This window comes from Thamnophis elegans, chromosome 2, assembly GCF_009769535.1.
Source record: "Thamnophis elegans isolate rThaEle1 chromosome 2, rThaEle1.pri, whole genome shotgun sequence".
NCBI classification, from domain to species: domain Eukaryota; kingdom Metazoa; phylum Chordata; class Lepidosauria; order Squamata; family Colubridae; genus Thamnophis; species Thamnophis elegans.
Genome location: NC_045542.1, coordinates 18,247,395 through 18,260,412, shown reverse-complemented (window position 1 = coordinate 18,260,412; position 13,018 = coordinate 18,247,395). Strand labels below are relative to the sequence as shown.

General features: G+C 42.5%; 1 protein-coding gene across 1 annotated transcript in view; it reads left to right on the top strand.

Annotated features, from left to right (window-relative positions):
- The first annotated feature begins 650 nt into the window (after positions 1–650).
- STAC3 (SH3 and cysteine rich domain 3) overlaps positions 651–13,018 on the top strand; it is a 28,413-nt gene continuing 16,045 nt past the window's right edge. Inside the window, exons 1-3 of the mRNA XM_032238898.1 lie at positions 651–719; positions 7,709–7,964; positions 10,721–10,818. Coding sequence (XP_032094789.1) covers positions 651–719; positions 7,709–7,964; positions 10,721–10,818 — 423 coding nt within the window. The remainder of the gene's footprint in view (positions 720–7,708; positions 7,965–10,720; positions 10,819–13,018) is intronic.

The following is a 13,018-nucleotide window of genomic DNA, read 5'->3' as shown; positions in this document are numbered from 1 at the left end:
ATTCAGCTTCAAACGTGGGTATTGGGAAAAAGGCTTTTGAGGTAATGAAAAATAAAATTTGTAAAACTGAGCTGGGGCAGCATTTTGCTTTGCTGTCAAAACAAAAATGTTGTGTAGATTAATAAGGCAGTAATTGTCCATAGGCACTAGTAATTCGTTTTCCCATTCCCATTTGCAATTAAAATGATACAGCAAAATGCTCATGATTGTATAGATTTGACGTCTTATTAAATTCCCTCTGGGTCTGATGAATTCTGTATCTTCTCTATTGTATCAGTTAAAAGGGGACAATAGTTATTGGACTGAAAGTGATACTCCATGTGTTCAAAAGAACAATTTTTATAGGTCTTTTTATATAGGTTTATGGTTAAGTGTTGATGCTGAAATTGCATTCTGGGGATAAACGTGGCTTAGGTTTAAATCCAATGTGAGTATTTGCATCTTCAAACAGGCCTGTAATTTTAACATTTAAGTGTCAGCTTCCTCACAGTGGGGAATTATAAACTGTTATTGCCAGTGTATCAAAAGTATTGGATATATGACCCAACTAGATAAAACACCAGATTTTGCTCTTTTTTTTTGTAAAGAGTTGAAATTTCTTCTATGTTTGTATTTTATCTTTGCATCTGTTCTTTTTGTGTGTGTGCAGTATGACAGAAAAAGAGATTCTTGAGCCATCCGGTTCGCCTATATCTATAAGGGGGAAATCTCCAGAAGGGGTAAGTTTTATGGGTTATTTTAGGAGGGTAAGGGTGTAAATCCTATCTCCTAATTCCTCCACAATCAGCCACAAAGTCTTTCTGGAGTCTTTTCCAACCTCCTGTCCTCTGGATATTTTGAATTATTGAGTGAGAAGTCTGAGATTTATAATCTAATATATCTGGAAGCAACAAGATTGAAAATCTGCTCTGGAGAGACATGGTTATTCAGAAAATCCAATGATGCCAGAACCTTCTAATGACAGCCTTTGGCCATGATGGCTGCAACCAATCCTCTTCTTTTGATTAAGGTTATAATCAATCCTAAACCACATCTACTGTGTTCGCGAGCAACACATTTTTTTTTTTTTACAATTAACATGTTGGGTTTCATGACTGGAGAAGCTACTTCCTCCTTACCATTATTTCTATCAAAGGTTAAAGTTGCTGCCATTGGTCCCACTTGTCCAGCCTCAAATTTAGTAAAGTTCTCTTTACTGTGATCCAATATAAGACTTGCCCAATGGGATTTTTGAGAATGTATTTTCTTGAACAGAGGTCAATATGTTACAAAGAACTAGTTGTCAATAAGGTATGTTATTATTAATTTTTAAGTAGAGGAAAAAGGGAAGGTGCCTACAGAGCAAACTATAATGGAATGATGACAGTGCCACAGACACTGTAAGGATTTTTCTTATCTTCTACATAATGCACAGTTATTCCACACTTCCTTGCTTACGAAAACACAAATTCTAATACCACCCAGCATGTCCAATAAAAAAAATCATGGGGGTAAACTAATACTTTAGTTCAATTGGAGAAACATTTTGAAGACCCCATTATCAGACTCATAACATTAATTAAGCCAAAGCTTTATCCTAACACATAGTTTCTCTCCAGTTTGAAGATCTCCAGTGGGGGGAAATGTCCACTTCTATCAAGATAATTGGTTCTATTTTCAAACTCTTCTTGCCATCAAAACATTATTGTCACCTGGCAGCTTAAACTCATTATATTTAGTCCTAACTCTAGGGCAAAACTGAGCAAATCTTTGCCCCGCTTCTATATGGTGGTCTTTCAAATCCAGGCACCTGTATTGTTTGACATTGAAGTTGCCAGTACAAGTTTTAGAATTCACTTTGCTTTAAAAAAGAAAACGGATTGTGGGTACATATGGAAACCTGCTGTTCAAGAAGCACACTTCCAAATCCCATTTAAATGGCAAAATTACATCTAGGAATGAAATTGCAACCTGGTTGAAAACTGCACAGCATCATGGAACTTTGCAAAAAAGGAGGTCAGATTTCTGTACTGGTGGATATCCATCGCGGTGAAGTGTTCAAATATATTTAAGCTGCATAATTGCTGCAATCTCTTAAAGGTTCATGGAATTCCTGAAAACTGCAGAGAATGGATAAGTTCTGACATGATGAAGATGTTTAGCAAGCTTATCTATGAGGAATTTCATGTGGAAAGATGAGCTAGCTTTTGGATAAAGGCATTGTTTCTTTCTGTGAGTTCTGAACATTAGCACGGGAGTATAAATACTAGAAAAGTGAGTCATTTATATGTGGATACACACATTCTTGACTGTGTGGCTTGTAATATATGAAACCACTATTGATTATGGATCCACTAAAATGCTGGATTAAATCAGCCTATGGTATATCAAATAAGCCTATGACCCATGGCAATTGGTAGTTAATTTATATTCTTACCTGTGCATACTATTCAGTTCCTGCATTTAAAATAATAATCAGGCACCCAGCAAATCAGGATGCGGGTCTGAAATTGAAGATTACTTACTCCATCAACTACTTCTAACCCAGCTAAACTCATAGGTCTGAACTCTGCCTTTCTCCAAGTTGAAAAGCTGCTTCTATTTCTTGTGCTGTTTTTCCCATCTGTCCTATTCTGATAGGTGTTCCATTCCATAGAAGAGAAGGAATTCCAACCATCAAGTGACATATTATTTTGCTAGGTCAATAGTAGTTCAGTGTTGGGTCCATTTACTTAATTATGATGTCAAAGGGTTGTTTTTGTTTTTGTAGTTTAATGGCCCCGTAATCCCTTGCGAGATGGAGTCATGGCGACTGAATGGAGCTGAGGGTTTACTGGCCAGATGCCCTTCCAGTTGCCAATGTGGCGTTTTTGCAGCAGATATATTCTCATTGTGCCCAGAGAAGTTTGGAAGTTTATTAGCATTTGTATGCCGCCCACTCCCAGGGGACTCTGGGCGGCTTACAGACAACAAGGGAATATAAAAAATTAAAAAATAGAAATACAATTATTTAAAATTACACAACATACATACCCCACTGAATATTAGCCTCTACCTAGGATTGAACTCACAGCCTCCTGATTGTGAGGTGAGAGCTCCACCTCTAGGCCACCGCACCACTCAATTAAGATGCCAAAGTCATGGTGGTAAAATAACTTAAAGCACTTTCACTGGTCTATAGCAGATCTTAGATACTTGCCAAAAAAAAGTGTTGGATGCTAATGGTGGCATTATCATGTAGTTTTAGGTAACAGGGTGATTTTTAATCTGCATTCTGCATCAATGGAATCAGAGCAATAACCTTCCACTTTATAGAACTGTTCTCCAACTGATAATAATAAAAACATTTAATAAAATTAAAATGATATAGGATAATAAGTGAAAGAACAAGAGGAATAGGAATTGAAAATAATTAAGAGCCAAGTCTATAAAATGTGGGTTCCTATTATAAATATCTTTGGCAATCTAACCTTCTCTCTCTATTTTTTTAAAATATCTTTTAATCCTGCTTTTATTATTTTTATAACTTACTGGGAACATACCTAATAGTCCTTTGTCTTTATCTTATTTTCCCCATATCAACAATTGTTGAGATGAGTTGGGCTGAGAGAGAGTGATTGAGTCACCCAGCCAGCTTTCATGCCTGAAGCAGGATTGGAACTCACCATCTCCTATTTTATAGTCTGGTACTTTAACCACTAGACCCAATACTTGACACCTGTATGCCTAATATTCATAAGTACTTTTGAGAAAGTGTTACAGGTGCATCCTCTACAATGCTTACAATAAGCCCAGACCATTATTCTGATACCTTTATTTCGTGTAAGGGTTGGTAAAAGCTAAAAATGGTTTGCCCAATGCCCAGCTAGTGAATTCATTGTATGAGTCAGATTTGTACAAGGGACTGGGATTCTCCATTTGTCACTTTGTTCATTGAGCAACAGCTGTGATGGATGAGTAGCATAACTCATTCTTGTTACATGCCTTGGGTCTTCTGTTAAGGTAAAATCTGTCATTTCCCTGGTAACAGGTTGGCAAGCTCAAAAAATCACGAGCTACTATGACTGCATAGGCAATTGCCACTGACTGCGGAGTGAGAGGAGAACTGAAGGCATTTGTAACAAGACTTACAAGCCCTCTTTCCACGCAGACTTCAGGTAGAAGATCGAATTAGTAGGACTTTGGAAACCTGAATTGGAAGCGATATAAGCAGTCAGTCCTGAAATAGAAAATGCTGAAGGCAAATCTGTGACCTGATTCAGACCTTTCACTAAACCAGAATGTATTTGGTTGGTTTCTGACTTAGTAAGATTAGCAAACCCAACCTTTTGCTATTTATTCAGCGGTTAATCACTGCATGGTTTAATGTGCTATGCATACAGTGCCAAAAATCTCACCTAAGAAATAGACTTTTAGCAGAAGAGAGTTTGATATTCGTGTTTTTCTGTAAGTTTGCCTAGAGCAGGGTTCAGCAAACCACAGCTCTGGAGCCGCATGTGGCTCTTTCATCCCTCTGCTGTGGCTCCCTATCACTCAAAATATGCGTGCAACACTCCCTGGCATGCGATTTATTGAGCTTTTCAATCCCCAGTAAGCCAACCATGAATAAATTCAAGAAAAGAAAAGTTTCAGAAGAAAACAGAACATTTAATTCAACTATATATGCTAGTTCTGTGGACGCTCAGGAAATACTCAGGCACTGGGAAGGTTTTGTGGCTCCCGGTGTTTTCTTTTCTGTGGGAAATGGGTCCAAATAGCTCTTTGAGAATTTAAGTTTGACGCTCCCTGGCCTAGAGTTTCCTAGAGAGAGAGGAATTGAGGGCTGAAGTGGAAGTGAGCATTGGCAAGAGGTGCAGTTGTTAACCATACGGAAACTTTGAAAGAGGAGAACATGCAGGATAACACAGATGGAAATATTGCTCAGGCATCCAGAAAGCTGTTTGCTTGGTACGGGATCTATGTTCTCATACTTTGTTCTGAAAAATGCTGGACAGAACCCAGAGTGTTGTGTGCTGGGTAAAATCGTGTGTTCTCTGTTGCCAGAAGCCTGTTTCAAGAGCACCAATGCTGCAAAAATTTCCGCATTTCATTAAAATGCCCAATTCCAGGATCTCAGGAGACCCTGAATATGAATAAATAAATATATGCAGGCGAATGATTTGCTGCTTTCCCCTGGAGACATATGCTATCAGCCCTTAGCCTGAGGAAATGGGCTGCATGTCATCCATTGCTTTCTCCCTGCTGACTCTGGAATTTGCAACTTGTTCCCTTCCCAGGAATCCTACAGTATGTCCTCTGCTGCTTTGACTGCCCTGCTCAGTATGCAAGCAATTTCTCAGCCAGTAAACGATCCTCCTTTCTCAGATCTTACACAGTTCGTGGGGTCAAGATGACCATCACCCTAGTGGAAATAGGTTACTGTACCAATAGCTTAGGGATCGATAGGATAATAGGGGTACATAGAGTATAAATGTGCACTTCAATGGGGACTTAGAATTGAATAGAATTGGAAGGAACCTTAGAGGTCTGCTAGTCCAGCACCCTATTCAAGCAGGAGAACCTATACCATTTCAGACAAGTAACTGCCTATTCTCTTCTTAAAAGCCTCCAGTGATGGACCACATATGACAGTGATGGTGAACCTTTTTTGGCTCACATGCGCGGGCATGCCACACCCATAATGCTATGCGCACGGCCCCAGTGCGCATACGCCCATGACCAGTGTCCCCCCATTTTTGGCGTGCTTTTTTTGCCGTCCCCAGGCTCCAGAGGCTTTATAGGAGCTGGGGGGGCGAAAACAGCCTCCTATGCCCTCTGGAGGCTCTTCCGGGTTGCTCGTAGGGCCGGTTTTAGCCCTCCGGAGCCTTCAGGGGAGCCTCCTGAAGGCTCCTGAACACTCTGGAGGGCTAAAACCGGCCCTACGAGCAACCCAGAAGTGTGTTCTTGAATTTCCAGTTTGCCCGTAGGGCCGGTTTTTCACACTCCAGAGGCCTCGAGGAAGCCTTCAGAGGGCAAAAAATGGCATCAAAAGGAGGCAGAAGTCAGCTGACCAGCTGACAGGGCAACGCCTCACGTGCCCTGGCAAATGGCTCCATGTGCCATCTGTGGCACGTGTGCCATAGGTTCGCCATCACGGACATGATATTTGAAGGCAAAGCTGTTCCACTGGTTAATTGTCCTCACTGTTAGGAGGTTTCTCCTTAATTTCAGGTTGCTTCTCTCCTTGATTAGTTTCCACCCATTGCTTCTTGTCCTGCCCTCTGGTGCTTTGGAGAATAATTATTTGACCCTCTCTTCTTTGTAGCAGCCCCTCAAATACTGGAATACTGCTACCATGCCACCCCTAATTCTTTTTTTTTTCTTTAGACTAGCCAAAAACCAAAACCTGCAGCCATTTTTCATATTATTCCTTTGACCATCTTAGTTGTTCTTCTCTGATCTTATTGGAGTTTACTTTCTCAGGTGAGGTGAGCCAGCTCCCTCTCTCACTACCACTGTAGAGAATGTCATGTAGTGAAGAATTATCCAGAAGCTTACTTTCTTTCCTCAATTAGGCTGTCTGCCTTTCTGAGTATTTTCCCAGTCTATCCAGGTAGCCCCTGAAACACGACTACAATTGAGTCCAACATTTCCGTTGCTAAGCGAAACAGTTGTTAACCGAGTTTTGCCCCATTGTACGAATCTCTTGCCACCCTTGTGAAGTAAAATCACTGCAATTGTTACGTTAGTAACACGGTTGTCATGTGGATCTGGCCTTCCCCATTGACTTTGCTTGTCAGAAAATCGCCCTTCTGATTTAAGAATCAGGTGGCCTAATAAATGAGTAAATGATTCTGTGAGGTTTTTATGGCTTGCTGGGATAATATACGTAAAGACGTGAACTATATTAACTCAGTGATAGATTACCAATAGTTGATTATTTGGTTGAAAAGATAACCAACCAACCAAACCTTTATTTGGTTTCTAATCCTGCTTGAAATGCTATCACATGGCCTGCTGTCCCCCACCTAAATCTGTTTTTATTGATTTACTTATTTGTTACATGCATTTGCTGCATATTATGCCATGGGGCTACTCTAGGCAGCCTTCGGTGACAAAAAAGGAAGAAACATGAAAAAGGGTGTAAAGAGAACAGTAGTAAAATAATAGAACAATAAAGTAGCCAATGGCAAAGGAACACAATGAGAATAAATACATCAATAGGATAACCAAAATGATGGGTGGGTGGAGAGCAGAGAGCAAGTGGCGAGAGATGGAGCCTGTCATCAATCTGGCAGCTATCTCCAATGTGGACTCCCACATTTGGTCCCCAGGCCTACTATTACTACTCCTACTCCTACTCCTACTACACCAGTACACACCAACAGCTTGGTTACCATTAGCTAATATTGCGAATAGAAAGCTGCTACATGCAATTCACGAGCTTTGTGGCGGACTCTTCATGCAGTTGCATGTTGCAACCTTGCTGTTTCTTGTATCTTCACGCTGGACATTTGCTTGCATTTTCTTTGAAGAAAACCTCCACAAGTAGGAATTGGGGTTTTTGGGTCTCCCTGTTTTTACCGTGAACCCCTCTTCCTTTCTCTTGCCTTTTGGGGCTAGACAAGTTGGGTGTCTGTGTGCATGTCAATTCCACTGGTTGCCAAGGTTCTTGGTTGGCATCTATCAAGTGCTGATTGTCCGTCCCACCCACCCACCCACCCTGCCCCATCCCAACCTGGACCCTCAGTTGCAGAAGCTAAAGCAGTTTTTCCAACGCAAGCCCATGGAGGAGGAGCCTACCACAGAGGAGCCACAAGCCAATGGGGAGCTGGTCAGCCCTACCGGGGGAACCATCTACTACTATGAGGAAGTGGAGGAGGAGGAGGAAGAGCCTGAGCCACCAGCTGAGCCGGAAAAACCAGTTAACGATAAACCTCACAAATTCAAGGATCACTACTTCAAGAAGCCGAAGTTTTGTGATGTCTGTGCCCGCATGATTGTCCGTGAGTTTCTGTTATGCCATGTGCAGTTGTTAAAGATGCATGGATCATGCCTGAACAAAAGTAACATGTGTGGGATGGTGGGATATATTGAAAGCCGAGTAAGTCCTAGCAGGCAATATGATTTGGCTCAAGTGAAGGGAGGAGAGACAGATTATGATTTACGTCTAATGATAAAATGGTAAGCTAACTGTTGAAACAGAGAATGGTATACTATGCTCACTTGCACCTTGCATGATTGTTTAATAGTTTAATGTAGGTAGTTATCTCTAAGAAGGTAGTTAGCCGAACCAAAGAATCCCTAAGACTGCCCCAGTGGTGGATTGGCAATTTTTTAATCACTGATTCGGGCACGCTCCTGTGCCTGCTCTTGCGTGCACATGCGCATGTGCAGAAGCATCCGAGTGGGCGGGTGGAGCCTCCCGCCACTGCTACTACCGGTTTGCCCAATCTGGGCCAAACTAGGAGCAACTCACCTCTGGACCGCCCCACCCCAACACAGACAGGCAAGACACCAGAATATAAAGTGACAGCAAACTGCACTCCTTACTAGCACTGATGGTGTTACCTAGTTAGGGTAACGAAACATCTGGAAGAAAACAAGCAAGCTCAAAGGGCACCCGGGACCCCCCATAGTTATCTCTTGCAGCCCTGCTGAAATTCAGGAAATCCCTAGGAATCTTTCATAGCAAACTATGAACGGTGGAGGGACATTGTATGAAGAATGGCAGAACGTACTCCTAGGCACCCATAGTTACAGGTGATGTCAGGTGCATCATGAGGTCTTTGTGCAAACAATGCAATCAGGCCCTTGTGCCGTTGTTTCTGATACAAGAACATAAGTAGGGTCATTGTGATACATTTGCCCACACTCGATCCCTGAATCCTTTACGTCTACATTCAAGCTTTATCAGCTCTTCAGTTCTGAGAGCAGTGGCCTTTTGAATCACCCAAAATTTTGACTTCTAGATTGGTTGCCAGTAGAGGTGCATCAGTGGTGGGTTTCAAAAATTGTTCGAACCTACTCTGTGGGTGTGGCCTCCTTTGTGGGAGTGGCTTGCTGCCCATGTGACTGGATGAGAGTGGCTTGCCGCCCATGTGACCGGATATAAAGATGCCGACGACACTTGTCAGAACCACCTTAAATTACCTCACACACAGCACTGGCATGCATAAGAATAGGATGTAAACTTGTTTTTTAAAAGGCATCTTTCGTTTGCGTTAAAACAACTTCAACACACGCAATGTTCTGATTGCACCACAAACGCAGTAGTCATCCTTACCTTTCACAGAGGCACTGAGTTTTATAAATATGAGCATGATAGTATAGAATAATCATATGCAAGGACCAGTGGTGGGTTTCAAAAAATTGTGGAACCTCTTCTGTAGGTGTGGCCTGCCTTCCGGGTTCACTGGTGGAACCTCTTCTAACCGGTTTGGTAGATTTGACGAACTGATTCTACCAAATAGGTGCGAACTGGTAGGAACCCACCTCTGATGTGCATCTAAAGCCAAGGGAAAGGGAGAAAAGTATGCCTGATGATATTTCTAGGTTTTTTTAAACCTTTTTTTTAAAGTTATCTTTCAAAATATTGTCAGGATGTATGCATTTTTAAAAGTAGCCCGAGCTATGTTTTCCTCTAAGCCAAACCCATTTCCTTTTGCTGAGAAAATGCTGATGATCGTAGTTTTGCTTAAACTGACGATCGTAGTTTAGTTAAAACTGTTTGTGAGGGAGGCGATCACATGTCAGTCCTCCCTTCCCTGTGTTAAAAGAGAAATGAGAGTTTTTCAGGGTTGAAGAGAAGTTGGCTGCCAGAAATGAACTAGAAACTGAAAAGCAGAAGCCAGAGAGGAATCAAAGCCAAGGAACAAATAGAAATATACCATACCAGCCTTCCCCAGTTTGGTATAAACAATGGTATAATCCAGAAATGCACGAAATATTTATCATTCACACAGAGATTGGTCATGATGTCTGAGCATGGTGGGAATGGTAGCCCATTACATGGCACTATGCTTGGAATATCTTATTTGCTCAAGCCAGGCCAAAGGTCAACCAAGTGGGCCTTTTTTCTATCCAGGAGGCCGAGACATGGTGGAGAGCAGGAGGACCTCTCAAGCTAAAAGCTAGAAATCCTGTGTTGCCAAGATGATTCTCCAGGCTACGTTTTTTGATAGAACTGAACATACACGGAGATTTCCCTTATGGTTTCCGGCAGAACATTTTTAAGATGCCAAAAGGAAGCATATTTAGGGAAAGTTGATGTTTCCTCCTGAAAGTAATTTCCCCTCCATCTTGGAGACAAATGGCTTCTTTGTATGCTTTTAAATGGCTTCTGTCTGGCTCAATTAGAAGGCATGCTGTGGTGTTATGCTATTGCTTGATTTCAGAAATGGGGACACCCAGGGTTGGGGGCTGTGGGGAGGAAGAGATGCAGAGGTGGGCTGCTGCCAGTTCAGACAGGTTCGGGCAAACCGGTAGTCCCAACCACCGGCTCACCCCGCCCACCTACCCCGATGCTATCCCGTCCTATACATCTCATTCTTTGGCTCACTCGCCCCACCCACTCAGCCCAGCTGATTTCCGAGCCTCTCCCGCTCTACTCACTGTGGCTGCCTGAGAAGGTCTGCTGGAAGCCGCGTGCATGAAATCGCCGTGTGTTGGAAGCCACACGTGCGCTCACATTTTCAGTTCTACATTAGGCGAACCGGTTTAGCCTACATAATGCCAATGATTGCCTTTCTTTTCCTTGTAGTCAACAACAAATATGGCTTGAAATGCAAAAACTGCAAGACTCACATCCATCATCACTGCCAAAGTTATGTGGAATTTCAGCGCTGCTTTGGCAAGATAGTAAGTAGGCCTCTTCTGAGCCCCAATGCAATGCATCTGCCCTCTGCCGATGGCTATCCATAACATGATTTGATATGGGAGGTTGCAGTTTTGGTTCTTTGCTTGCTCCATTAGACATGTAGAGAACACTGAGATGTAGAAGGGGGATAACGTTTTTCCAGAAAGGTTTGCTACCGGTACTTTGAAAAGGGTAGGATTCTTTTCATTAGTTTTTAATCATAAGTGTAACAAAAGCTGTACGCTCAAGAACCTGCCTATAGCAAGCTGAGTGCTCACAGCTAGAATATAATTAGCTAAAATTGGTGGGGGTTTTGTGTATTATCTTTGGATCCAGATTGGGATGAGGTATAAGGCTGAGGTTACTACATTTTAATTAGCAAAATGGAGAATATTGCAAGAGTATCTTTTAAAGAAATGAGGAAACAAAGCCATTTAATTTGATTTTGAATCCATCAGTATTTGATGATTTTAAAAACATCTATATGGTGAAGTCTATAGGCTGGCTTCCAATAAGAAACGTAAATGTGTTTGTTTGTTTGTTTGTTTGTTTGTTTGTTTGTTCGTTCGTTCGTTCGTTCGTTCATTCATTCATTCATTCATTCATTCATTCATTCATTCATTACACTGATATATGACCTATCTTATAACAAACTCTGGGCAGCTCCCAATAAAAAATGAAAGCAATGTAAAAACCACATTAAGATTGCAAAAACGCAGCACATTGAAAACGAACAAACAAACATGATGCCAAGTCAAGCTTCCAATATTCAGTCACCTCATCTGATAAGGGCTTGTGGGAAAAATCAAGTCTTTGGTGCTGTTGGGAAGGTAGAGGCCTGCCAAATGTCAGGGAGAAGAGTGTTCCATTGGCAGGGGCTGCCATGGAAAAACTCCCATAAAGCTCCCATCAGATGCCAATATTTAAGGGAAGGGACTAGGAGCATGCCTACTCTATCGGATCTGGTAGATGAGCTTAGAGAAAGTCGGTCTTGGAGATAATCTGCCCCTGTGCCGTATAAGGCTTTCAAGATGATGACTAGCACTTTGATTTGTACCCAGAAACAAAATTAAAAGCCAGCACAGCTCATACAACAGAAGTGTTCCATGGGCAAACTTAGGGGCACTCATCACCATGTGCTCTGCTGTATTCTGGACCAGTTGAAGTTTCTGGGTGGTCTTCAAGAGCAGCCCCATGTAGAGCGCATGACAGCAATTCAAATAGGAGCTGACCAAGGCATGAGTAAGTATGAGCAAGGCCTCCTAATCCAGGAAAGGGTGCAATTGGTACACTGGGCGACTCTGTACAAAAGCCCCTCTAGCCACTGCTCTCTTCTGCTCTTCAAGCAGAAGCAATGAATCTAGGAGGCCTCCAAATTTCACACCGAGTCTGGAAAAGTGTCATCGCATCCAAAATCAAAGAGAGCTCTGGGGTGGGCCTAGAAGCTCAAAACCCCATAGGCCCTCTGTGCTGCCGAGGTTGAGTCAGAACCCGTTCCTCCCCATGGAGTTCATATTTAGAAAAACTGACTGACAGAAACAATAGATCTCAAGCCAGGTAGATTTGAGATACCTAAATGCGGATCTTGTGCCTCCAGTGCTCAAGGTTGTGAAAAGAACGGCTAAAAAAATCTGTTGACTAGACACGGTGAGAAGGAAACTCCTGGGATTTAGGTATGGGCTTTGATTCCTGTGTTCTGCAGCTCTTCCTGCACTAAGGCATTTGATTCAGCTAAGCTCTATTTGTGAAGTCTCTAATTATTACTGGATATGGCTCAGTTTCTGCAGAGTTTATACCAATGACTGTGTCTGGTAAATATGGCAGGAGCTTCCCAAAACTCTGACCATGAGATTGCTGTTTCCCCACTGCTAAGACTTGTGTGCGTGCCTTTGAGCCAGGTTTTGACTCCTTTAACAACTTCCTAGACCCAAGGACAGTGATGGCAAACCTTTCTGTCTTCATGTGCTGAAACTGTGTGTGTGTGTGCGCGCACACAAGCACGCACTTTCACGCATACCCCACACCCACAATGCAATGCACCCTGCCCACCTGCGCATGTGTGTGCGACCCCTTGATGCATGTATGCGTCACACACACACACACACACACACACACACACACACACACACACACACCGTGTGGGGGGGGGGTTGCCCTCCCCAAACTCCAGAGGCTTTCCTCAAGCTTCCGGAAGGGCGAAAA